The sequence below is a fragment of the Rhagoletis zephyria genome, unplaced genomic scaffold (assembly GCF_001687245.7).
Source record: "Rhagoletis zephyria isolate East Lansing unplaced genomic scaffold, Rhagoletis_zephyria_1.1 Rzeph_scaffold_00834, whole genome shotgun sequence".
Taxonomy (NCBI): Eukaryota; Metazoa; Arthropoda; class Insecta; order Diptera; family Tephritidae; genus Rhagoletis; species Rhagoletis zephyria.
Genome location: NW_016157918.1, coordinates 148535 through 175673, shown reverse-complemented (window position 1 = coordinate 175673; position 27139 = coordinate 148535). Strand labels below are relative to the sequence as shown.

Genomic DNA, 27139 nt, shown 5'->3' with positions numbered 1-27139 from the left:
GTACCGACATTTCAGTTCTGTTGGTCTACAAAGCAAAGTGAGGTTGAATTTTATATTTTTTGCAACTTTAAATGCAAATTACCAAAAACTATAAGCCACCGGAGGCGGTTCGGATTTAGAACCAGGGGGACCCGCTCTGCACCCCCTCATTTTTATTTTTTTCAAAGCCTGGTTCCGTAATGGAAAATTATTATTTTAGTTTTTGTTGAAATATGTATGTAAACAAAATATTTATGTATAGATATATGTAAATATCAAAAGAAAGATCTTTCAATTACCCTTCCAATCATATCCACATTTTGAAAATCGGTTCATTAGTTTCAAATATAAGGTATTGCAAATATTGAATATTCCACCTTTACCCCGTGAAAAATACGGTGAATTTACGGAAGCTAAAAATGAACGATTTCGGGAGAAAAAGAAACTCATGATAAGGCTGATTATCTACAATACATACTGGCCCGTAGTCATAGTCAAAATAAAGTCGACTTTAAAGTTAGTTGCAGCTTTTTTGACAGATATCCCATTGAAAATTATGTCAAAAAGCTGCAACTAACTTTAAAGTCGACTTTATTTTGACTATGACTACGGGCCACTATTTTCAGGACGAATTCTGAATATTTCTAACAAGTTCGAAATCGTACGGGAACACAACTTTTGTTAACCAAGAAAATTGTGTGGTTATTGTAAGAAAAAATCAAAACCCCCTTTAAAAATAATTTTATCTTTGAGACAAAAAGGTAATAAACTTAACAGAAAATCCAAGTAATAAAAAATTACGTTATTTCAATAAAAGTAAAAGAGATATGTTCTGAGAAGCTCTGAAAGTCGTACGTGTGGAAATCGTTGGCAATTGAAAGATTCATTGAGTGATTAAAATAAAATCATGCGAAATTATAATTTTGAAATCCTACGATTTTAAGTGATTACCTAAAAATATAAGAATAATGTTTTTTTATCCCTAGGATGGACGAAAAAGAATCCGTCACGGTCCGGTTTTTTGAAATTTATCACTGAATGAAAAATGCTATCGCTGAATCCGAATTATTGCGAACGAAGTATATTATTATTCTTAGATAATTAAAGTAAATATACATTTCGTGTCGATCGAAAAATAAAAACCATAAATAAAGTATTGCCAACCTTTCAAAAAAAAAAAAAAAAAAAAACGGTTTCACAAACTTTAAGCACTTCAAAACATATATACATACATACTTAGCAAGGCAGTTTTCACAATTTTCATTTATAAAATTTTGCACTTAACTTATTTGTTAGTATTCAAAAGCCGTGAAAAGTCCTGTTTAATATGCAATATGCAAAATTTCATACACTCAATTTACATAAATTTTTCACTGGTCCGATTAAGAAAAACGTACATCATAGGATTGATCCTTAAAAAAATTTTGTTTAAAAAAAGGCACAATGTTAAAAGATAAATCATAGCTATTTGCTTATTTGTGCGTGAATTAACGGGTAAGGATTAAAGAAAAATGTAGCATTTAAATTTACGAATTTTAAAAATGTCAAAGGCCGCTGTCACTGATTCCTCCAACTTAAAATTTCATTCCTCTTATTTTAGTTATAATATGTTTCGGATTTATTTATTGATGTCACTTTTACTTTCTTCTTCTTTTGCATTCTAAAAATCACAAATCATTTCTGATTGCATGAACTTACTCTCAGTTAGCTCAAAAACAGACTGAACCTTAATATTGGATTTGCTTTCATTTATATACATATACTTAAGTACTTTCCATATATGTATATTAAAATCAGAAATTATCAGCTCACTTTCAAGTATCACAAACGCATTTGAAAAAATGTTTTCTTAGTTATGTCGATGGTTTTAAATATACAAGATTGATAAGCTCAGCTCTAAGCTATACTAGATCATGAAATTAGAAATATGTAGCTATTTCTTATGAAGAAATCGATTATAAATTAATAGCGTTTTAATTTAGTTTATTGCTAATAACTTTTGAAACACACGGAACAGGATGTACCATTTCCGGTAAGTAAGTAATAAAATAAACAATTGATATCTTAGTTTCGCGCGTGGCTTAAAAAAAGCCTATAGATTCCTGAATATATTTTTCTTCTAATTGGGAATGCCACTTTTACAAAGCATACGTAAAAAAATTAGTTTTTTTGTTCCACTTTTTGAACTGATCTCAGATGTTTGCAACGATATTCCGCTTGTTTCGAAAATATAATTTTTCTCTGTATTCCAAGATTTCTGATAACTAAGGTCTTTCGGGGTCAAGGAGTGCACTTGCGCAGTTTTCAGCTTGCTCAATGAAATTACCATAATCTTAAGAAATACGACAACATATATTTGAAAGCTTACCTTACACCTAAGCTCACATGTGTCGCACACCGTCATCAAAAGAGACCCAACTCGAAATTACACGTTCGTCAGAAAATTCAAGAAATTATTTCTTAGCACATGATAAGCATATGGGCAAGGAAGACTTTACCTGAGGTTTTTTCAACAAATTATTACAAACGTTTTCTCGCGCTTTTTCTGAAATGGAAATAAAAGCTCTGTTCACATTTTTGGTGCTTAATATCAAAAATGCCAAATTTTGAGTTGTGTCCCTTTTGAATATGGTGTGCGACATATAGGTATACATATCGATGTATATTGTCTTATTTCAAGAGAAAATTTCAGAATCTTCGTTCATTCCACTACACTTCATGGGGAGCGTGTGCGCGAACACTTATTACTTCAAGATGCTATAGAAGAAAATAAACAAAGCATTTCAAATTATTTATGACGTGCGTGAGCGACTGTAGGTATTGATTAGTAAATACTTTCAAATTCAGTGATAGTTTTCAAGCTTGTATGAATTCTTATCAATGCACGTAGACAATTTATTTCAAAAAACAAATCTCGCTACATAAAAATATTTTTTTTTTAACTGTATTATGCAAATGAACTGTAATATACAAATGAACACGTATTTCCCGTAATTAATCCGTTATCAAAACAAAAAACACGAGACGGAGGTTGTGCTATAGACAGCTTATGTTCATTCATTGCAATCAATGCTATATTTTCCTCGAAGCTTGACAGAGACAACAAAATAATCTATACATGTATAATAATGTTGATGATCTGAAATAATCAGTTTTGATTCCTATCATGTTATTCTTTTACAGCTAATGAAATTTTTAATAAATTTTTCAAAACGAATAAATTTACAGGTCACTGCGAAGAAAAAATTCATGAAATCATAAGGGGAATTCGCAAAATGGTATTGGTTGAAAGTGCGCACTAACACTCGATAGCACACAGGTTTACGCAAAACAAAAAAAAAGAAGTTTTTTGAAGCGATTGCCCCTCGGCAGAAAACTTTCGAATGTACTTCCGTAATAAAAAGGATTCTCACAAAAAAAAAAAAAAACAACTGATCACAAACCGAAGGTCAAACACTTAGCAATTGTGCAGTGTCTTAACATTTAGTCTATTGCCCATTCGCCGTAATCTTCATGGAATAACGTAAAAATATAATTCTAATTTCGTTTTGAAGCATACATTATTTTTATTTTTTCTTTTTATATAGAGCTCAGAATCTTATCAAAATACATCGCCTGATGAATACTTTCACCTTTAGGTTTATTAAAAAAAACATTAAAATTATATTGTAAGTACATTTATACAAAGTTTTGGCACGTAATTGAAGATTATGAAAACAGATTCTTGCAAGTCAGCTGTTTTAATTGAAATGATTTATATTTATTAAATTTGTATGTGCCCTTTTCTAGTAAAGAAAAATCTCTAAATTTATAAGCATTGTCTCATAATAAGACAAATATCTGGATTCTTGGACATATACATATATACTCGGTAATGAAATCGCTGATAAGATTGCTTAACTAGCCACGGCGGCTCCTGTGCACACATTATGCCAATCAAGCAAAAAAAACAAAACATAAATAAATTTCTGGAGACCAAACTCGCCCAACTAAAAGGTCTGCAGGGTGCGCATGTAGAAGAGCGTTTTGTTGATCAACGCGTTAAAGCGAATTCACCGGTCGTGTCCGGAAAACTTTTTATATGCTCGTAAAAATTTTTGTCGTAGAGGGTGCTGAAGTAGGGTCAAGGCGTATCAATTACTGACGATAGCGATAGAAGGCATGCTTCTTCTTATGAGAATTTTATGCAAATTATCGTCTGCTTCGCTTTGTTTATATAGCCGAGTAAACATACCCATACACGTAAATACATACTCTGCAAACAAATGCTCCCGAAATCTATAAGAGTATCGGAAGTTTGTTCCGATTTTTTCCCAAATCTTTGAATTGCCAATTATCATTTCTTTCATTTTCGATGTCATTTCCAGTAACGTCGATTGTCTCTTATTGCTCAGCAGATTATATTTCAATGTTCCTAGCAGAATTTTGCGGCATGCTGATTTCTTTAGCGTCGCGATTAGGAAGACTCTTTACAGTAAAAATACAATTTCTAGTTCCGACATTCCGACATTCCCACGACAGCAGGTTCTACGTACCGGAATGACTCGGGTTTTACCCGACCAAGGGCTGCTGTTTCGGCGATCTAACCCCGTTTAGGTCGGCGAAATCCATCAAACGGTGCTCGATCCTAGGGCTACACCTTCTCCGCACCCTTCTGCTCAGGGCTGGCATAGAGTCAAACCCAGGACCAGAAATCTACACCTGCTGCGTACGCCAGAGACCACTGCATACAAACTCCACCTCGGTCAGGTGCAATGCCTGTGACGGGTGGAGTCACCTCCGTAACTGCTCGGGCCTGCGTACACACCGGCAATGGACCACGTCGTTCGTGGCCCCATGCTGTGCGAACCGGACAACACACCCACACCCCAACATAACACCACAATAGACACACAAACAAACACAATAGCACCCACACACCGCCGCCGGCAACTCCTAGTCCCTCCGAGAATCTGCTCTGTTTGTCAGTCCAGAATATACCGTAACGTGACATCAGTCAAGTGCAACTCTTGCCTCGGCTGGTGCCACTTTAGGGCGTGCTCAGGACTTCGCAACACGCGAGATTGGACGAGTGACTATGTGGGCCCTTGCTGTGCTGCCCCGTCGCATCCCTCCCCAGCGACGTCGCCATCACAATCGGTCTCCCAAGCCACACAAAGGTGCTACAATTTAACTGTAATGGACTCCAGAGCAAGATCGAGGAGATAACTGTCTTTATGGGAAAGTATGGAATATTAATAGCTGCGGTAAAAGAGACGAAGTTGCACGGCAATTCAACCCTCTTGAATTGCGCCGGATACAACGTGCACCGTCGAGATCGCGAGCGAGATAATGGTGGAGGTTTAGCGTTCATCACGCACCACACCGTGCAGTATCGTCTCATTGAAGCAGACATCGACCGCAGGGATACCATCCTAGAATGTCAGGGTATTGCTATCCGGTCAGGCGATGTTGAGCTCGAAATATTTAATGTATACAAACCCCCTGTCACCAGCTGCCCGGCAGAATATCACCCTGAAATAGGTGCGCTACTCAGAGGTGAAAACCGTATGGTGGTTGGTGACTCTAACGCGCACCACGATCTTTGGCACTCAATCCTGTCAAATGATCGTAGGGGAATACATCTTTCTGAGCAGATAGACGATTCGACATTCTGCACAATGAACGACGACGCACCCACCAGGATTATGGGCAGCTGCTGCAGCTCGCCAGATCTAACAATTGTCAGCGCTGGTCTGATAAACAGCGTATCATGGCGACCTATGCTGACTCTCCAGACCAGACCATCTGCCCATAGTCATCTCGATTGATAAACCTGCCGACTTTGCTTCCGTGGATCAACGGACTTATGTGAACTTTTCCAAAGCTGACTGGAAAGGCTTCACGGATGTTACTGAGGGCACCTTCACTGCACTTCCCATACCAACCGACGTTCATGTAGGTGAACGTAAGTTCCGCAGGGTTGTCACCGCTGCTGCAGCTCGCTTCATCCCAGCAGGATGTATTAAGGATCCACGTCCGAATTTTCCTTCCGAAGCGGCTGTTCTAGCTGATGAGCGCGACAACCTAAGCGGAAGAAATGGGAAGAGCATCTGAAAACCTGCAACTTCGCCTCTTGTGTGAGCAAGCTTTGGTCAACCGTTAGGTCGTTGTCCAACCCGACGAAGCGCGACGACAGAGTCGAGATAGACTTTGGTGCATTTGGTATCTGCATCCTCTGCCTCTTGTTTTCACCAGCGGTGAGGTAAGGGTAGCCATCGGGAAGGCGAAAGCCTCCAAAGCCATTGGACCCGACGGAATATGCATGTTTATGCTGAAAAATTTGGGTCCTGCGGGAGTAGCGTAGCTAACGGGGGTCCTCAACCTGTCTATGGCCACTCTCGTCGTTCCAGACATCTGGAGAGTGGTCCCACTGTTCGAACCGGGGAAACCAGCCAACAAAGGAGAGTCTTATCGCCCGATAACTCTCCTTTCCCCGGTAGCGAAGACACTCAAGGCCCTGCTGCTTCAGTACTTTACGAACCACCTGACCCCAGCGAAGCATCAACATGGGTTCCGTAAAGTGCATAGCACAACAACAGCACTTAACGCCATAAAAACTCAGATAACTCGTGGACTAAACCGAAACCGCCCCTGTGAGAGAACTATTTTAGTAGCGTTGGACCTGTCCAAGACGTTCGACACTGTCAGTCTTTCAACGCTACTAGAAGATATAGATGCCTCCTCACTCCCACAGGGACTCAAACGGTGGTCGGAGAATTACCTGAGTGGTCGACACTCGTCAGTAATTTTCAGAGACAAAACTAGCAAGCCACGTAAAATTAAACAGGGGGTACCACAGGGTGGTGTCCTGTCCCCGCTACTATTTAATTATTACATCTCAAAGCTTCCTCAGCCACCAGAGGGTGTTAATATAGTCTCGTATGCTGACGATTGTTCGATCATGACGTCTGGGAATGGAATTGATGACTTGTGCTCGAAAGTAAACGGTTACCTCTCCGAAATTTCTCACTTCTTCACTGCAAGGAGCCTTGCGCTATCCCCTGCGAAATCCTCGGCAGCCCTTTTCCCCACCTCTACGAAGGAGGTCAGACTGCCACTGGGTATTCACGTCGATGGCGTAACAATACCGACGGTGAATAACCCGAAAATCCTCGGAGTTACCTTCGACAGTCTGCTCTCCTTCTCGGCGCATACAACCGCAATTGTCAACAAAGTGCAGAGCCGCAACAATGTCCTCAAGTCGCTGGCCGGCAGCACTTGGGGCAAAGATAAAGCAACGGAGTCCACAGGGTGCACCATAAGGACTCCCTCTGCGGAGTGCTGATGCTCCTAGGCAGGCTCCGAAAAGAGTCCCAAAGGTGCATATCCGCGGGAGAAAAGTGCGTTTTCAATATATATGAAAAAAGTGTGCCTTTAGGACTCCTTAAATGAGTGATTTCGAAGTCCCATAAAGCCCTCTTAGATAATTCGCAAAGACTCCGTACGGACTCCCCAAATCGGCTATGATTTTGTGAGAAGGACTCCTAAACTCATCTGAAGATAACTTAGATGGAGTGTTTTGGAAGTGCTCCGATAATGGACCGAAAAGAATGCTTTACGGTGTCTGAAAATACTCATCATTTCATTTATAATTATAACTACAATAATTTTCTTTTATCTTTCCTTTTTATTGAAAAAAAACGTTAAATTACAGAAAATGATACACTGCGTTACATAATTATAAGACCGTCGCTATTGACAAGTTTTAATTAATTCTCATAAAAATACCGTTTTTTTTCTTTAACAAAAAACATATTAATAAATAATATCAAACTCACTGAATTTTAGTCGGTGAGTTTTTGGCTGTGAGTTTTGCACTCGGTGTACACTAAATTTTCTCACAGATACAGAATGGAGCCCCTGGTTTTAATTTAAACTCAGTTTACTTAATCAAGTATAAACTTGCACTGAAAAACTGATCCTTAACTGCCGTCCCTAAATTGGAGCGCTAAGCGTTGCGTTATCCATTGTCGACGAGTGTCAGCGCGCGCTATCCCCAAATCAACGCGTCGTAATTTTTGACGTTTTCTCAGATCCTCTCGTTTTTATTCTCGTTTCCTCTTTCACTTTTTTGTCCTTTCTCTTTCTTTCCGTCTTCCGCATCCAACTTCAACACGTAACGCCCTGTCAAAAATGAAAATTCCATTTGCTCGGCGTTAGCGCCGCGTTATTGTAGGATGCTTCATACAAATTGTATGGGCATGAGGATTTTTGACAGTTGTTTGGCGCTTAACGCGCCAATTTAGGGATGGCAGTAAGATTCTTCTTGTACATGTTTGTGAAGCGCTGGCGCAAACAACAACAAATTATAAGATAAAGAAACGTAAGAAAACGAACAAAACTACACAGATGATTGTGTTGACATTTGTGAAGTGACGTGTGTGCATTGTAGTTGTAATTGTAAAATTGTGCGATGGTGGAATTTTCTTGAATATATCGAAATTTGCAAAAATATTGGAACTACAATTTCTGAAAACTTACATGAATGGCTAAATAAAAGCGTTACCCGGTGTGATACATATGCAGAAATTTTTTAAAAATTTGCTAAAAATGTCTACGCAAAAGGTGATTGTTTATACTGTCGCGTTTGCTATTTGCGTTTTCTTGGGCACTGCAATTGGGGCGAACAATACCAATGGCATTGATGGAACCGTGATCAGTAATAATAACATCAGTTATACTGTGCCCTCTGCTAATTCAGCGACCCCAGTTCAACCGGCAGCAGTCAATCAGATTGGGGCTAGCACTGATGGCGTTTCTGTGGGCCTGAAAAACACTCCACAAGATAATACAGCTGACAACCTACGAAATTTTATATCTGTAGCGACCGCATCCATATCAGGCGTACCGATCATTAATACAAATAATACAAATACTAATCCAACAAACACGACGACCACTACGACGCTGGCACCCACAAACACAACTCAGAATGCTACAACACCCACTGCTGATCCGCCACTACCAGATCAGCATGCAGTGGAGCAGGAACATAATTCATCGTTGTCGATTTTCTTCGTCATATGCGTTATTATGTTGGGCATTTTGCTCATACATTCAATGCTGCAGACCGGGTTTCAGTATTTACCCGAAAGCATTGTGGTTGTATTTCTGGGTGCCCTAATAGGGCTGCTCCTCAAGGTTATGTCGGGTGAGAATGCTAGCTGGAAGCGTGAGGAAGTATTCTCGCCGACGGGATTCTTTTTAGTTCTATTGCCGCCGATTATATTCGAATCGGGCTATAATTTGCATAAGGGCAACTTCTTTCAAAATATTGGTTCGATTCTGGTATTTGCTATATTTGGTACGACCATTTCGGCGCTAGTTATCGGAGCTGGTTGTTATTTACTGGGAGTGGCAGAGGTCGCTTACAGGTGAGTAAGTTTGCTATACAAATAGGTAGAATTTTACTCAGCATAGGTATGATTAATAATATGTAATTAATGAAAATCATTTCATTTAGGCTTAACTTCTCTGAATCATTCGCTTTTGGTTCACTCATCTCGGCTGTGGATCCAGTCGCTACCGTAGCTATATTCCATGCTTTGGACGTAGATCCTATACTAAACATGTTGGTTTTTGGCGAGAGCATACTGAACGATGCCATTTCCATTGTTCTCACCACGTCGATCACCCAATCGGCCAATACCCCCGCTAATAGTCAGGCAACAACAGGTGAGGAAATCTTTTCAGCACTTAAAACATTCTGCGAAATGTTCTTCGCCTCTGCTGGTATTGGCGTAGTTTTCGCACTCATATCGGCGTTGCTTTTAAAGCATGTTGATCTTCGTAAACATCCTTCGCTCGAGTTCGCCATGATGTTAATGTTCACCTACGCACCTTACGTGCTTGCTGAGGGCATACATCTGAGTGGCATTATGGCCATACTGTTCTGTGGGATCGTCATGTCGCATTACACGCATTTTAATCTTTCCACCGTTACGCAGATTACAATGCAACAAACTATGCGCACACTTTCCTTCATCGCGGAAACTTGTGTGTTCGCTTACTTGGGACTTGCAATATTCTCCTTTAAACATCAAGTCGAACTTTCCTTTGTGATTTGGTCAATTGTGCTTTGCCTCCTCGGGCGCGCATGCAACATATTTCCATTGGCTTTCTTGGTTAACAAATTTCGCGAGCATAAAATCACCAACAAAATGCAGTTCATAATGTGGTTCTCTGGCTTGCGTGGTGCCATTTCATATGCACTTTCTCTGCATTTGGATCTACCCAACGATGAAACACGCCGTGTACTCATCACTACGACACTCATTATTGTGCTCTTCACAACGCTATTCTTTGGCGGTTCAACTATGCCGCTGCTAAAATACCTAAAACCAGGCAAAAAACGGCGTACACGCTCGGGACGAACAGCAAATTCCTCGGATGTATCGCGGCGTGGTGGAACGCGTACGCGAAAGCGCACTAAATCGATTTCGCTTTCAAAGACACGTGAATGGGGTCAAGCTATTGACTCTGAGCACTTATCCGAACTGACTGAGGAGGAGGATGTTTCCTTCGCACAAACACGCGTAGGCGGCTTCGGGCGTATGGATCGAAAATTCTTCATTCCTTTCTTTACACGTCGCTTCAATAGCCAAGAATTGCATGAGTGCAAGTCACAAATGGCAGATTTGACTAATAAATGGTATCAAGCGATACGTATCAGTCCGCTAGATTCGGACGAATCAGATGAGGAATTGGGCATGTCGGCGAGTACGAGTCAAAGCTCGATGAGTGCGTCTCGCACCTAATGTGTAAGAAGAAAATACTTAGTAGAGTAGGCAGACAGTTTATAGGAAGGGAATGTGCAATGATGATATTTGATAAATTTTTGACGTCTCAAATTAAGCACTTGTGTGCACATTTCCAAGTCGCATTTTAGTTGCTTTCATGAAAGATATTTACATAAGATACATATGTACATATTTATGAAAGTACATTGTGCTGTGAGAGCTAAAGTAATATGTATTTGCCAAAAGAAAACTGGGATTTTTTGTAGAGCTGAAAACCATAGAACGAGTAGTTTTAACGAAAATATATTTTATTTAATTGAAGTTATCCATACTGTAATCAATTTAATTCCAGCAGTCCTGATCATATGCAATACTATATTTAAAATTCCAGTGGGTTTCGATCTTCGGTGACGGGTTACGTTATGAAATAGAGATGTATGATTAAGACATTTGATAACTTCTTTGTTTATGGGGATACATTTGTACATACAGATATTTTGATATGTAAATTTTAAAGTAGCGTTCGAACTGTGCTTAGCATGCATAAAAAATTCTCCGTTCGCTTAAAACGCTTAAAGTAATTAGAAACTAATGTCCTAAATTGCTGTTTAGTTTGGCTTCATTCTGAAATTAAAGTTAAACTATTTCTATTTTAATAATCCTTAAGCTTGAATGCAGCCATATTCAAACTTAACAATGTGTCCTTATTTAAATAAAAGTTCTGATATTTGTGTCATTTGCAAGAATCAGCTTGAACGCAAAGTTCTACACCAAAGAACGAACTTATTGTATTTATATGTATTTAAATGGTTTGTTTTTTTTTTTTAGCAATAAGTAATATATTTTGTGATTTTTTGCAACTTAAGTGAATCGAAAACCAAAAAGTGTATTACATAAAACTAACTGAACATTGTAAACGATGACTAATAAAAAAATAGAAGCGAAAATTAACGGCAAATAAATGTGATAAGCACTGGCAAGTGAATTTTGGAATTTTTTCAGGATTATTAGCAATTTATTTTTAGATCGGTGAATCCCATTGGGAGTTGTCTAATACCGGAGCAGCTGGGTTGCTCCAGATCCTTCGGATTAGGGCGGATATCAAGCCCAAGCCCGGACCAGGAGATTATCTCAGCTGCGTCTGCCAAAAAGTCTCCAACCGAGCTCCACGTCGGTTAGGTGTGGCACCTGCAGCGCATAGAGCCAGCTTAAAACTCGTTCTGGTCTTCAGACGCGCCCTTTAGCGCATCACCTACTATACGATTCAAGTCTCCTAAATTATCGTATGGGATATGAATTGGTAGTACAGATAGTTGGTTCGACATTTTTTAACAATGCACGAAGATCTCCCCACAAGAATAATGGGTAACAGCAGCAGCTCGTCGAACACAAAAATCGCTAGCGGTGACTTGATAAAGAGCATAACTTGGCGTTCTATGCCGTCGATAGTATTAGACAACCTACTCATGACAGCTGGTTCAAGGTACCGGAATGACTTGGGCTTTTCCCGACCAAGGGCTGTTTCCTCCGCGCGGCCATTGAGTCCTGCCCCAGACCAGACACCTATTTCTGCTGCGTCTTCCATAGACGACTCCATCTAAACTCCACTTCGTTAGGTGCAACGGATGGAGGTATTAAGAACCAGCTGAAGCTTTAGGTCCAGGGAGTGGACCACAACGGCACCATCTGCTTACACAACCCCCAACTCGCGAAACTCGCGGGTGCGAAGCAGTACCCAAAGCGTCCCTCGGCTCCAAGGAGCTCACATGACCAATAACTAAACTCCCCACGTCCTCCGCTGTAGCAAGCGCAACAACACCAAGGTAGATCACCCCATCAAGGAGCGTAACACAATGCTCTGCAAGCAGTTCTTAATAGGGTGCCGCAGACGCGGGCAGCCGAACAGACAACTGCTTGAAGAAGAGACCCCGCCAAGGAGACGTCAGGAGGCATCTGTACGAACTGACGGATGAAGTCCAGAGGTCCAACAGCCCAACTTTGCTCTGGATACTGCAGCAGGCTAAACTCGTACGTAAATAGAGTGAGCGCAGATTTGCCCAATGAGTGCCCGGCATGCGGAGGGTCGCCACATGATTTACGGCACCTCTTCGCATGCCCCGAAAACCCCACCCAGCTAACGAAGATCGCGAGTGAGGCAATGTTGGAGGTCTAGCGCTCATCCCACATCACATTGTGCAATATCGTCTCATTGAAGAGTACAGGGACACCAACCTAAAATGTTAGGACATAGTTGTCCGGTCAGGCGATGTCGAACCGAAGTTTTCATTGTTTACCCGTCACCCTCAGGGGTTACAACCGTATTGTGGCAAGTGACTTTAAAGCGCATCATAAACTTTGGCACTCAAGCCTGGAAAATAATCATACCTATTGGGTGAGCAGATGGACTCAGTATCTAAACTAAAATTGATGGAAATTGCTTATCTGCGCAACCAAGTTCCAATTCGGCATATGTATAATCCTTTGGCTTGGTACATTTCTGAACACAGGTACGATGTGACATTCTGCTAGCGCGGATCTGATAAACACCATAACGTGGTGGCCTATGCTAACACTCGCATAGGACCAACTACCCATAGTCATCTCGATCAACCGAGTTACTGAGAGCACCTTCGCTTCCCTTCCCACACCCAAACACGTACTCGTTGGCGAACGTCAGTTCCGCAAGGTAGTCACTTCTGCAGCGTCTCGAATCATTCTGTCGGGATGTATCGCGGTAGTCCGCCCCAAACTTTCCGGCAGATGCGGATGTTTTCGGAAATGTGCGTGACTACCTAGGCCAGGTCGATCCCGGGGATCCCCGCATAAAATACCTGAACTTGGAGATTCCGAAACTGGTAAATGAACACATGTGGAACAATTTTTTGCTCTGGTCAACCGTGAAGTCCCTGTCCAATCTGACGCCTCATACCCGAAGAAATTCGGGAGTAATTTTTTCGACAATTTACGCTGCATCCTTCATTATTAGAAAGCATTGAGGCTTCTTCTGTCCCACCGGAACGGTGGTCGACGAATTATCCGAGTAGTTGGAAGTCGTTAGCAACCTTTCGAGATTAAACTTCTAAACCACTTAGAAAAAACAAGGGTACAACGGGGGGAGTTTCCCTGATCTCATATGCTGACTATTGTTCGATATTGGCGTCCGGGAACGGAATTTATGACCTCTACTCGAAAGTAAGCGGCTACTACTCTGAACTCTCTGATCTTCACTACACGGAATCTAACCTTCTACCCGACGAAATCAACGGCCATCCTCCACCACCTGTACCAAGGAGATCCGGCTTCAATTAGGCATTCACGTCGATGGCATATCAATTCCGGCGGTGAACAACCCGAAAGTACTGAGGTTACAAATCCACAATAAGGTCATCAAATAGCTGTTTTTGGCAACGTACAATGCAATTGGCCGGCCGTTTCGGAATTATGCTGCGTCTGTTTGGTTGCGGTGGACAACTTCAACGCAGTGAAGGAAGCTCCAGACTTGTTAAAACTTCGCACTCCGGACAGTGAAAGGATGCCTTCTAATGTGGCCTCAATATCCTGCTCTCCGTGCAACAAGCAGTTTTTGGTAGGGTGCTACAGACGCGAGCACCCGATTAAGTCATTGTTGAGACTTCTACTCGTCAGCAGGCATCTTTTCGAGTAAAAGGACACGGTCTAGACCTAAGTAAACAATCAGGGGACCCGACGGCGTACAGAGAAGCTATCAACGGCATTCATAGAAAGTTATGCAGTTCTTTGAGTTTTCATGTTCCCTCGAATGGGCCGATTTAACATCGAATAGCTGATGAAAAACCTTATCGAAACAAGTAAGGACGCTGCTGTGTTCGGCTATGCCGAAGGGATCATACCCTTCATACAGTGGCGAATTTACAGTCTTGGTCGCCCTAGGTCCTCTAGTACCAGCCGCCCTATTCTCAACTTCGGTTATTTAGGTATTACATATAAGTTTACTTTTTTGTCGAAATATAACCGATCTCTATATTTCTTACCATGATATAAAAAAGAAGGTAGTTTCAATAAAAAACTTTTGACGGATAATACATTTTTTTGGAGTTTCATAAATTGTAATTAGTATGTTACCGCATAACTTTGGTCCACGTTAACCGATTTCGATAACTGTTTTTTTTTTTAAAGGAAAGGTGGTATCTCAGAGGTGGTCCCATACTATTTTTATTTAGATCCGAGCATTGGGTCATAAATAAATGAACGGTACTCTTAAATTTTTACCACGCTTTTATTAGCTTTGGATGCAACTATTTAATATTGATGCGCCTAAAAGATGCAGCGACTTCCATTCTCTAGTTACATACCTGATGACAGTACGAATGGAAATTATAAAAGCGAGTTTTTAGGTTTTTAAACCGTAACTTTTTTTTATTATATGAGAATTGAAGTCGGTTGTTTTCTTTTGGTTAAAAATTACTTGTTGATGTAGAAAATCTAAGAATTTTATTTTCTGTTGAAAAATATTTTTTCTCGTTTTTAAAATAACATTTTTTAGTGTATAGATGCCTTACAGCCGAATTCACCAGCAATTTAAACTGAAAATGATTTTTTATTTCAATTTCCATATATAAAAAAAAGAAAAAATAAAATCATCTTCACTTAAATTGCGTTCGTGAATTGGTCGTCGAGTTAAAAAAAAAAAACACTCTTTATTCTATTAATTTAAAATTTCAAAATAACGATGAAATTGTATGTTCGAAAAACCTAATATCGTAAATAATCTGAAAATATGATAGAGAAATTAAAATTTAATTTTAATCCTACTTTCATACTAATGTTATTAATGTGGAAGCTTGTAAGTGAGTGTGTGAAATTGGCATAAAGATAGTTTAAAACCTGGATTCACATAAAGCATATTTTCTGAGTGTTAAAATCAATTAATAAATAAGTTAACTAAAATATTACTACGATGTAGGTGTCAAATGAAGGGATTCCAAAACGTTTTATTTCGAAAATATGNGCGATTCAATAACTATTTATTTCGAAAATATTCTTTCTTGCCACCTGTTCAAGATGTCGTAACAAGTTTAATTAATAAGTTAAACGAAAAATTTTAATGTGGGTATCAAACGAGAGTAGCTTTATAAAATCTGTATCTATTTCGATAATATATTCGATTAGAGTTGCCACCATGTCCTTTTAAAACTTTAATTTTGAATATCCTTGGAAATTTCCAATATTTATTTTTGAAAAAAATATATGTCAAGGGCTAATATGTTAACTACCACATCCTCGAATTTCGTCCATCTAACTTTATTAAATTTAGATAAACAAATTTTAAACTTCTCTTAATAAGATATTGATAGTTACAATATATGTAAACGAAAATACTAGAATCATTACACTGTACAGCATTCCGCTGCGTATTGGACCATACCAATTATTTTTAAGAGATTGAGTCATAGGTAAAAAAGTGATTTCTACGTTTTTCGAAGTTAGTCTTCGAAATCGAGTTTTACTATAGTTGGCCCCCAGTTCTGTATTTATGTATATTAATTTTTTCGTATGTAAAATTGACTGTCGCACGGTGTTATTAGTGAAATGAAAATTGGGATGAAAAATTCAAATCTATAGTATATGTTTTTATTTTTATGATGATGGGAACTATCCTCAATTAAAAAGAAAATTGCGCGCCCAAAACTCAACCGTCAGAAAGTGTCAAAATGGCTTAAGTTGCAAGTTTTTACTAGTTTTGCGTTCAATAACTTTTTCTGAAAATTTTCTCTTGCTCTCAATTTTACTCTCTATTTTTCTTTTACGCTCTCGCTGCAAGTACTTACTGGGAAAGTTATTGAATGGACCTATTGTAGATGTGAACGTTTGTGAGATAGCTTATGGAGACAGCTTATCACATTGATTAATGTACAGCATATTTTTTCTTTGATAGGATTGCCACCTGATTGCGAAGTAAAGTTATATTTCCAATTATGTGCATTCGAAATGACAAAAGTTTAAAAAAGGCTTTATTAGGAAAACTTTCGAAGAGCATTGCTACCTATTTTAAAACTTAAATTAAATGTTATTAATAAATAATACTTCGTTGTTAAAATATGGCTGGCTAATAAATGGGGTTTAAGAAATCTTTATAATGAAAGTATTTTGAAATGTACTACCATCTGTTTAAAAGTAAAATCCTATATTTTCATAAGTTAAATAAAGTATTACATGCCAATCGAAACGTGCATGAGAAAGCTTTGTTTCGAAAATGGTTTTATAAAGGGTTGTCACCTGTTTGAATGTCAATTTAAACTAAATTAATAGGTTAACTGAAATATTACAAAATTACGTCAAATCAAACAAAAGACGTTGAAGACGGTTTTTTTGTCGAAAATATTTGAAAAGAAGTTGCCACCTATTTAAAAGTGTAATTAAGTGTATTTAGTGTAGTGTTTAGTGTACTTTAGTGGAATACTGTAATATGTATGTAAAACGAAATATGTTTAAAAAAGCGTTATATTGAAGAGGGTTGCCACCTATTTAAACTTAAAATTTAAACATAAACGTAACGATTCCTCTACAAATTAGAGTACTGTATGTATTTGAAAATCTGAACCGCGTATGTTTGTATAAGTATTTAATACTTTCTTCTCCAATAAAATTCAATGTGTCTTTATTACAGCTACCGATAAGAAATTGATCCTGGATATAAAGTTATGAAAACTTCTTTAACAACATTTTCCATTATTGTATCCGCACTATAGTCGGTTTAATCGGTCTCTTCATTCTACATATCTCCCCATAACCAAAAGGCATTGTCTTCCGTGTGCTAAAATAAAAGATGCCCTTCTTTGGTACAGCTGGATCACCACCCATATAGGCACTCGCTGTACACTGTGCCGCATCGCAATCGCACTTGTAGCTTTCTATACTCTGATAATTTTTGCATTGAATGGCACCAAAAGCCCGCGGATTCCGCAAAGACTCCACAAAATAATACAAGGCGCCAAAATGATCACAGGTAAAGTCCGGCTCCATTGTGGTCACATTCGGACAATGCGGTTGACCTAGCCCCCAGTTGGGATAGAAGGAGGCATGTGCTAGATTGTCGGTGGGGAAACCAAAGAGCGCCACATCACTTTGCACGGACTCGACATAGAGGGCATCCATTGGCGCCAGTCGCCATTTGTCATCCAATCTGCGATGAATGGGCCCGGAAGTGTCCAGTGCATAGATGACGCCATACTTATCTGGTTGTAGTAATTTTCCAGCCACACCAGCTATGTGACAACCAGCGCTATGCGCAATTAAGTACATTTCACTAAACGGTATGGCGGTGTGACTCTGCAGGAAACGTGTAAATTCGTTGAATTTGCGAGCGATTTCGAAAATTTCCGCTACCACACGTATATAATTGATGTCCAGCGAATAATCTGTCCAGTCAACTAGAATTACATTGTAATCACCCTTGGCGAGGTAGGCATCTTTGATGGCAGCATTCGAACATGTAGTCGTTTGACCATTCCAGCCGTGTATGGAGAATCTAGTAACCGAAAAAAGGAATAAAGCAAAAAAAAAATGGTAAGAAAAAAAAGCAATTGCATGCATTCTGCTGCTACTGCAGGAATCACACGACAAGTTCAAGTTCACGAGTATGAATCATCACTATGTATCCAGTTAAATTTTGTTGTTTTCCGTATTGACTTAACCTTACCTGACTGGCCAGCTGGCATTAAAGTTAGAGGCCAGCAGCCGATTGCGGTCGCCAGTTAACAGTACTTCCCGTTTGTATGGATTCAACCGCGTAAACAGATCGTATCTTAATTGCCTTTGGCGTGGACGTGATCCTGGATCAAGTATTTGACGTGCCTTCTTCGTAACAAGTCCCGCTATGAATTCCACTGTAAACGGTTCACAATCACCCAACTGGTTTTGAAATTTTGAAATTTTGTATTCATTGAACGCTGCTCAAGCGATGGTGGAGTGAGTCATTGAGGAGAGAAGCAGTAAATGCAGTGACATTAAAATACGAGTATGTGAGGATACATGTAAAGAAAAGTCCAAAAAGAAATATGTCTTTGAATAAAATGTATACATTTACATACATAATTATGATACTTAATGAATTCCTTTCTTAATTGAGTTTAATAAATTGTTATTTTTAGATCGCCGTGAATATAAAAAAAAAAAATTTAATCGAGGTCGTAAATGACTCTGGAAAAACTGGGAAAAGTAGCCTGTCGGGTGATCGCCAATGCAGATAATGTGGCCAGGGAACGAATTTTGAGTTTTGAGTGACACTATAAACCACTCCTACAATGGCGCTTAAAGTTATGCTGAATCTGGTAAATCTGGTGATTAGCTGGCTCGAAGTTGTGTGCTGGAGTTTTGGAGGTCTTTGAGTTCGTCGCTGAACAGATAGATTACTGCGCCCCTGGAATGGCGCCCAGCAGCTTCTTCTCTGCCTAAATTCCCTAAAGAGAGGACTGGGCAAGGCGGGGTTACTGGAAGATTGCAGCGGTAAACTTCTTCACGGACGGATCGAAACTTGGAGGCAGTGTTGGAGGATGTGTCTTCTGCACTCCTGCAGTGTCTTTCCGGCGGAAATAGCTGCCATTGAGGAAGCGGTAGACTCACTGCTAAAAAGTGTGTCGTCAGTTAGGGAGGTTAGCATTTACTCGGACAGTCAGACGGCCATAAGGCCCTGAATAGACCAGAATGTTTGCACGTATTTTAAAATTGCACGTTTAGAAAAAAAAAAAACAAGTAATTATTGATTCAAAAAGTAGTGGCCAATGATAACCATCTGTCACCCACCACCTATAGTTGTAAGAAGAGATGTCAGTGGGGCCCTGCCCGGCACGGCTCGACGGAAATAAAGAGCCAAATTTTATTGTATGTATGCATATGTACATATTTTAAATTTTGTATTTATGTATGTACATATATTTACTTAAGCGAATCAATTTTAAAATACATTTTCTGGGAAGTAGAAAATGTGGAAGGTATTTTATGTACAGATATGTAAACAAAACTACTAAAGAGTTTTAAATACTATAAATTTTTGTATAAAAACAAAAGCTTATCTAAATTTGTAGGAAACGGGGTTTTTCGTGCTTTTTCGTGCTTTTATGAAATTTTACTGAACGCCCATGCACGTAGTCCAAACTTATGCAGTAACATACATCAAAAAATATATATATTTCGACGAATTGGTAACCTCCTCTTTTTTTGAAGTCGGTTACAAATATTTAAATAAAAAAATGTTATTCCAAATTGGTTCTTTATTATTTATTATTAATCGATTTTTTACCGGAGATTAGTGTTAACCAGACATTGTGAAACTGGCCCTTAGTTTGTTCCAGTGCCCATCATATTTACTGCGATTCGTTCGTATAAATACATTGGCGCATATTCATAATCGAAATAAAGTCGATTATAAAGTTAGTTGCTGCTATTCCATTGAAAATTATGATAAAAAGCAGCAACTAACTTTAATGCCGACTTCATTTAGGCTATGAATATATGTACTTTCTTCGGTTATATCTTTCTAACTAAATCCTGGAGTACTGGAACAGACAAACTAATTACACTGAACCGCTGATTCTGGGAGATTATGCGCTCAATGCGAAGTAGAATTACACCCCTGTATGTAAGTATAACCCACGCTTAATGAGCTTTTCAGTCTCGGTTTACTGAATTTGAAGATTGCATTTGTAATATTAAGCGATTAAGAGATTATTGAGTTTAGTCCCTTATTTTAAGAAAGTTGAAAAAAGAAAAACATTCGAAAATCCCGCTTATCTGCGTTACTAGTGAACTAAATAAAGTGATAACCTTGTAACCGATCGTATTTGTGTAAATTTGTAACATAACATTACTAGAATCACCCAATTCCTGAGAATATAGTTAGAAGCTTACTAATAGCTTACGAAGATTGTTATAATAACCTATGCAAGGGAATTAGTCAATTTTAATTAAGCATACTTCAGTAATTTCAATTCCTTATCACTTCAAATACAAAAAAAAAAAATCGCTTTAAGCACTATTTAGTTATTATGATAACGGGTAAGTGAGCTTAGAATTAATAAAAGCTTTAGGCCGAATATCCCTATCTTTCGCAAAACTAATTCAATTTCATGGGCATGGTTTTAAAAGCGTTTTGTATTGTTTTTTTCCTTATCAGTTTGGTGTAGGGCTGCCAACATTTTCTAAGAAATTTATAGTACTTTAAAAAAAAATATCTGAAATATATTGTACATTCCAACTATATATAGTATTTTGTTTAAAGAAAAAGTAAAAAAGCTTTTCAAGTGTACATCTTTTTTCTTTCTTATGCATTTCCTCTATAAAAAATATATATTTCTTTGAAAGTATCATATGCTTTATCGCTAACAATATTTAAATTAATATAAATCAGTTAGTGAGATAGTCGCTTTATTTCTCTTATCTCACCATTTCAAAATCTTAATCGGAAAAACTCTTTCTGTGAATGCCGCAGTAGCAGGAATAGAGAGCATAAGCGAAATAATTTTAAGTAAATTTGGTAAATCTTTCTAAGTATTTTTATAAGTATATCTATTTTAATATTGAAATATAAATGTCATCAATTTTAAAACATTTCTTTCTTACAAATTACCTAAAAATATATATATATATATATACACAAATATATGTATATTTATAATTGAAGAAATATAGTAGTTTTGCATACTATATTTTTTCCAATAGTATATAGTACGCAGACCCAAAAAATAGTACAATACTATAATTATAGTACGGTTGGCAACCCTAGTTTGGTGTCACGTAATTATGTGCGGTTTCGCGTAATTAAAGAACCGATTCCATCGAGTCGGGTTCCAAGGAAAACCGGGTATTTGGACCGGTTCCGGCTCTCGAAATATTTTAACGTAAATAGGCCATTTTGAAAAAGCTAAACAAACGATTCTTAAAAGTTTTTTCCAAAAATACAAGTCCTTTATTGAATTTTCGTTATGAAGTAAGTGTAGTGAAGTGTATTGAATTGAAGTGACTATGACATAGTGCCTCGAGCCATACAAAATTGGGTAGGTCAACTCAGAATTTCGGGCTAATATATTCATATTTAGACTTTATGCCAAAAATGAAATCAATTTGTTGTCCAAAATGCAATGTGCGCTTCAGTTAAAGCAGAGATTTGTACATGTTTCGTCTGTTTTTAAAGCGGTTTTGCTTCCTGCGGGAAATATTTTCGATTCTGTGGAAACCGTTTTTGGTACTTTTGTAATGGTTTTTCAGTTATTTGGACTTATTTTTTTAATCTTCTTCTAAACTGTTTTTGGGCCTTTAGCAATCGTGCTTCGGTTTTTGAATTGAGTTTCGGCTTTTGAAAAGCTCGGACCGGTCGGTTCATTAATGGTCCCGGTTCTTCGGACCGGTTCCTCGGCACTGTGCATCACTAGTGTCATGGGTTTACATGCGAAATGGAACATCGGCCCTTCGGATGATTAATCAATTGGCCACGCACAGGCTTAAATGACTACGACAAGTACTTTATTAAATTAACTAATTACAAAAATTCAAAATTTTTTCACATATGCTTTGGTTTCATTGTTTGATAAGAATTTCATTTGTTGCTAGCGAAACCGTTGCACGTGCCTGCGCCATTGTTAATATGAAACGTGGTGGTTAAAAATAGTGTTTACAAGGTCAAGCATGTAATATTGTATGATTTTTGTAGAAGAACTGATGAAATAATGTCTTCAATGCCGCTGTTCTGATCTAACCTCAAACCTTGTTATACAAATGTAGAAAGACTCCATCTAATGCTGGATTTCCACTAGGCATTAAATGGCAAAAAAGACAAAATCGGGCATTAAAAAATAATTGTGTAATTACATTAAAAAAATAGTCATTAAGTTAATTTCCACATGGCATTTTTTAAATGGCATAAATTTTTTGTCATTTGAAATCCTAGTGGAAATTCGTCTTAACATTTTTGCTTCTTTACAGTATAATAAAAAAAAATTTATACACATATATATAAATAAAGTTACCCCTGTTTAGATTTGTCATGACGTAATAGGTAGCAAATTATATACATACATATACAATGAATTTTTTACATTTGACCCGAAAATTGTAATGACAATGGTTAAGCCATTACTCTTATAGCCATTGTTTTAACCGTAACAATTGTCATAAAGTTTACCATTTATTACTACATATGGTATTAAGTAGTACCAATAACAATTACTTTACCATTCCCATTAACATTAACCATACCATTTACTAGCACCATTAACCTTAGCTCTCTCTTATTGAGAATATAATGCCTGGATTCCAATGCCAATGTTCTAAGACTGGTCGATCGACTTTAGCCCACAGTAGAACGCAACAAATTCTTTACTCGAGACAACAGACTGAGCCAGCGCTCTTCTTCAGCCACACTGACTGGAATAGTGCAAAACATTCGTAATGCCATGCAGATGTTAGGAAATAGTTTTTCCGTCTTCATTTTCTTGAAATTTAGAAGAGATAGAGCATTTTCGAACTGTCTGCCGAGATAGATCGATCTTCCACTCAGCAGAAGATATGTTTTTAACTATGAGTTTCATTTAAATGTTATCTAAAAAATATTTATCGACACTTTAAAATGGTCTACTATAGTAGGCCACGCGTGCATTGGTGTAAAAAAGGACGCGTGTGCTCTATGCAGTGTTAAGCTAAGAATGAAGCTGCAATAATGACGACATGGTGCAAAGAATTAAAATCCAGCGGCAACGCTGGCTGGTCGTGTCGTATAAATGGACCGAAACGCCCAACTTCTGAAGGTATTCAACCCGGGTCGCGATGCTGGTAAAGGAGGAAGAAGAAGGCCTCCTCTGGGTTGTAAAGACCAGGTGGAGAAGAACTTGGCTTCACTTGGCATTTCCAATGGGCGTCAGTTGGCACAGAAGAGAAAGTACTGGCGTGCTCGGCCAAAATCGCTTTAGAAATACGGTGGTGGAAAAATAAATATAGACACAACATTTTAACAAATTTTTCTTATTTGTCTTTTGTTTATTTAATACTTAGTATTTTTTTATAAGAACAGCCCGTTATCTAACAAAAAACATATACTCATATTTCAAACTTTGTGCAAAAGTTATAAAAATTCTGCAAACATGCATCTAAATTTTCTACTTTTTAATTAGATTTTTTAGTAAGTTTTAAGTTTCTAAAAAATCGCGTTCATTTGTGGCAATTTTTTCAATGTATTTTTTTCCATAAAAAGTATGTTCGACCATTTGTTTTTTTTTTTTTTTATGGAAAGAAGTGCGTAATACATAGAGAATAAAAATTATCAAAAATCAACGCGATTTTTTACGAACTTCAGACTTGCACTTTATTCTACTAAAATTTAATTGGCTATAAGGCTACATACTCAAAAAAATTCTTTAAAATCTGATTAAAAAGTTCAAAATTTAGAGCAATTTTGCAGAATTTTTATAATTTTTGCACAAAGTTTGAAATGTAAATTTATATGGTTTTTGTTAGATAATGAAGTATACTTTCATAAAATAATAATAAATATTAAGCAAACAAAAAAAAAAAAGGAAATTTTTTTTAGGTATCAAGTCCCTATTTCCATCACTGTATTCTTTACCTTCGTTGTGTTGGCATGAATACCATTTTCTTTTATTACCCTGCAAACCATTTTTTCAGAGTATTCTGCAGTGTAAAGAAATTTTAAAGAATTCGTTAAGATTTAATTAGATTCTTTGCCGAATTTTCTTAAATGAAATAAATTACGCACACCTCCATTCTTTCGCGAAATTTCGGAAGAAAATCTGTGAAGCAACGAAAATAATGCTGCTATGTGAAGAATATCTTTCAGAATTATTCCAGAATTTTCTTTATTTTTCGTACAGAAATTTCTTTACGAGTTCGTGTCAACCACTTAATATAATTTTCTTTGAAAATTCGTAAGAAAATCGTTACAGAAATGAGATACTCCTAGCGATTTCCTTAAGATTTCGGGAAGTTTGGTTTGCAGGGTAATTGCTGATCTCACATTGGACTTTCTGCTATTTTCTTTAGTATTTTTGTTTTACAGGTTCCATATTATTTGGACCTTTTTCCTTTTTCTTCGCAACAATTCGCCCTTGTATAGGGCTGCCATAATTGCTGGGACTCGAACGGGGACCCAGCAAAAAAAATCTTCATTCTTTCCAAAGGTATAGTCAAACTCTGCTTTTTTTCAAATCATCTTTACACTTGTAATCTCGTTCAATTGCAAAGGAAAACTTAGTTGATGCTCTGTTGTAATACAAACAAAAACGGAATTGCATAAACCATAATAAATAGAGATAAAAAAAAACATTTTCACTGGAAACAAATGCACAACACCCCCGACCCCCGGCAGCTCTATCCTTATATGCAGTTCTCAAACCAAAAATTTCTTAAATTTCGCACCTTACGCACCTAGTGCAGTGAAACCGAGTGTATATCTTTAAAAGTTCAATCACTCAAATAAGCTAAGCAACGAAAGCTTTAAATCGTGTAAAATCAAGTTTTTTCCAGGAACATAGGCAACGGAATTTATGCTAGTAATTTCCGCATTGGAGATGTTGCTCATTCAAACAAAAAGCTCAACTGAAAGTTGCAGATGAATTAAAATAACATTTTTTTTTTTCAAATACAGCACTGGTTACAATCGGTTGGTCATTATTTTATTTTCATGTTGTATCCTTTTGGCTACTATTAACCAACTTAATTATGGGACAATCGCAGGATCACTTGTAGTTGTAGTTTGTAGAAATCTACTTTAAATTTTTACAAATTTCTCCAAACACTTTTTATACTAACCAAGTACACTGGCGGTATAAAAAAAGCAACAAACAAAGAACTTCATATTGCGTAATTTAATAAAAAAAAAACGCTATTAGTGAATATTCTACATTCGCAAGATTTTTAAACAATTCGGTAAATATCGTGAACTTGCAAAATTTAATATTTTTTACTACACGCACTTAACCGTTGAATGTCCTGCGCACTACTAAACTCAGGAAATGCAGTTTCGTACTACTTAAAAAACAATTCACGGACATTCATATCTTGATGCCGACGGACATATGTACATATGTAGGTAGGTAGCAAAGCTTCAATCGGCGTAAGTATTTTACTTGCCTGTTAAGAACAAGTTTAATTGTTTTCAATATCATATCTACATCGAAGTGGGTATTTAAACTTAAGCGACTCCTGGGAATGTAAGTGATTTACCGTTTTGCTTATTGGCACTCGGATTCTTTTAAATGCATGACATGAATTTATGCCATTATTTGGTTGCCATTTTTTCTCTTTTTCCCTTGTCTTGCTTTTATAGCCCTTTGTTTTATTTATTTATTTTATTTAATAGTGCCGTTCTACATACATATACTGCAATCTGAAAATTTCAACGTACAGTAATGTCGCGTTAATCCGAACACTTTTTAACATGGACAACGCAGCAATCAGAGTACGAAGGTCAACTGCATTACAGTCAACGCATAATTAGGACTTCAAAAATTGGCGGCAAACCTTCGGGCGTATTTCAGCCTTGATAAAGTTGCTCATAAAACCATTCGCCGTTTGGATGCGTCTTAAAATTGGCGGCTTAATTTGTGTTATAACTTGACTGACTTAAACGCCACGGTGAATTTAAAAACTCACCATACGATTTTCATAAAGAATTTGCATATCTTAAAACTTTTAGTTGCCAATGCTGGAAACTCGAAAAGCTAGTGTAAGCGTGGAAAGCGTATTTCCGCACTCGACATTTGTCTTTCAGCTCCGTCTGGTGCCTAAAAACAACTGCCAGATATCGTGCCTCCGTGGACAATCTGCGAGTCAATCCATTAAGGAAAGTGAGACTGAATTGTTGTAAACAGCATCAGCTCCATTTTTTTCTCGGAATGACAAAAAAGTCATACATACCACGAGTGTGGTCTGAACAGAGCCTTTGCTATGACTACGTTAACCATTGAGACAAAATAGACCACTGGACAATGTCACCAGTACATCATCTGTTTATGCTACTACCTTCTCTCCTCCTATTTTGGGTAATAGTAGATTGTCGTTAAGTGCCACCAACCAGATTAGCGGGGTCGTTAAGGGTCTCTGATAAGCCAATTACGAAGCCTATACAATTTTTAGGTACAGTTAAAAAAAAGGCTGATTGCAAGTCTGTTATGGAATACCTCTAGTGAATCCCGCCAAAAAGGGCGCAAACAGTGGAAACTTTAAATTGCTTACCTGTCAATATTTGCATGGAAAAAAGTTAGTATATAAGAGTGTTCATTTCAATACGAATATGTACAGTACATATGAAAGTTTCATAAATAAATATCTAGAAGATGTCCTTGACGTTTTTATGAATGCAAAACAAAAGTAAACAAATAAAATTATGAGCCGCT

The 27139-nt window shown here is 37.6% G+C and overlaps 2 protein-coding genes across 2 annotated transcripts; one reads left to right on the top strand and one right to left on the bottom strand.

Annotated features, from left to right (window-relative positions):
* The first annotated feature begins 8299 nt into the window (after nt 1-8299).
* Nhe1 (Na[+]/H[+] hydrogen exchanger 1) lies at nt 8300-11740 on the top strand. The gene is made up of 2 exons (XM_017614482.1): nt 8300-9395; nt 9485-11740. Exons 1-2 carry the CDS (start codon nt 8542-8544, stop codon nt 10776-10778), a joined length of 2148 nt encoding a protein of 715 aa, XP_017469971.1. The 5' UTR covers nt 8300-8541; the 3' UTR covers nt 10779-11740.
* Nucleotides 11741-16517: 4777 nt separating this feature from the next.
* On the bottom strand, nt 16518-25793 carry LOC108361749 (phospholipase A1 2-like). Its single transcript, XM_017614480.1, has 3 exons — nt 25554-25793; nt 18439-18688; nt 16518-18267 (listed from the first exon to the last, which is right to left on the bottom strand). Exons 1-3 carry the CDS (start codon nt 25597-25599, stop codon nt 17469-17471), a joined length of 1095 nt encoding a protein of 364 aa, XP_017469969.1. The 5' UTR covers nt 25600-25793; the 3' UTR covers nt 16518-17468.
* Between the last annotated feature and the right edge of the window lie 1346 nt (nt 25794-27139).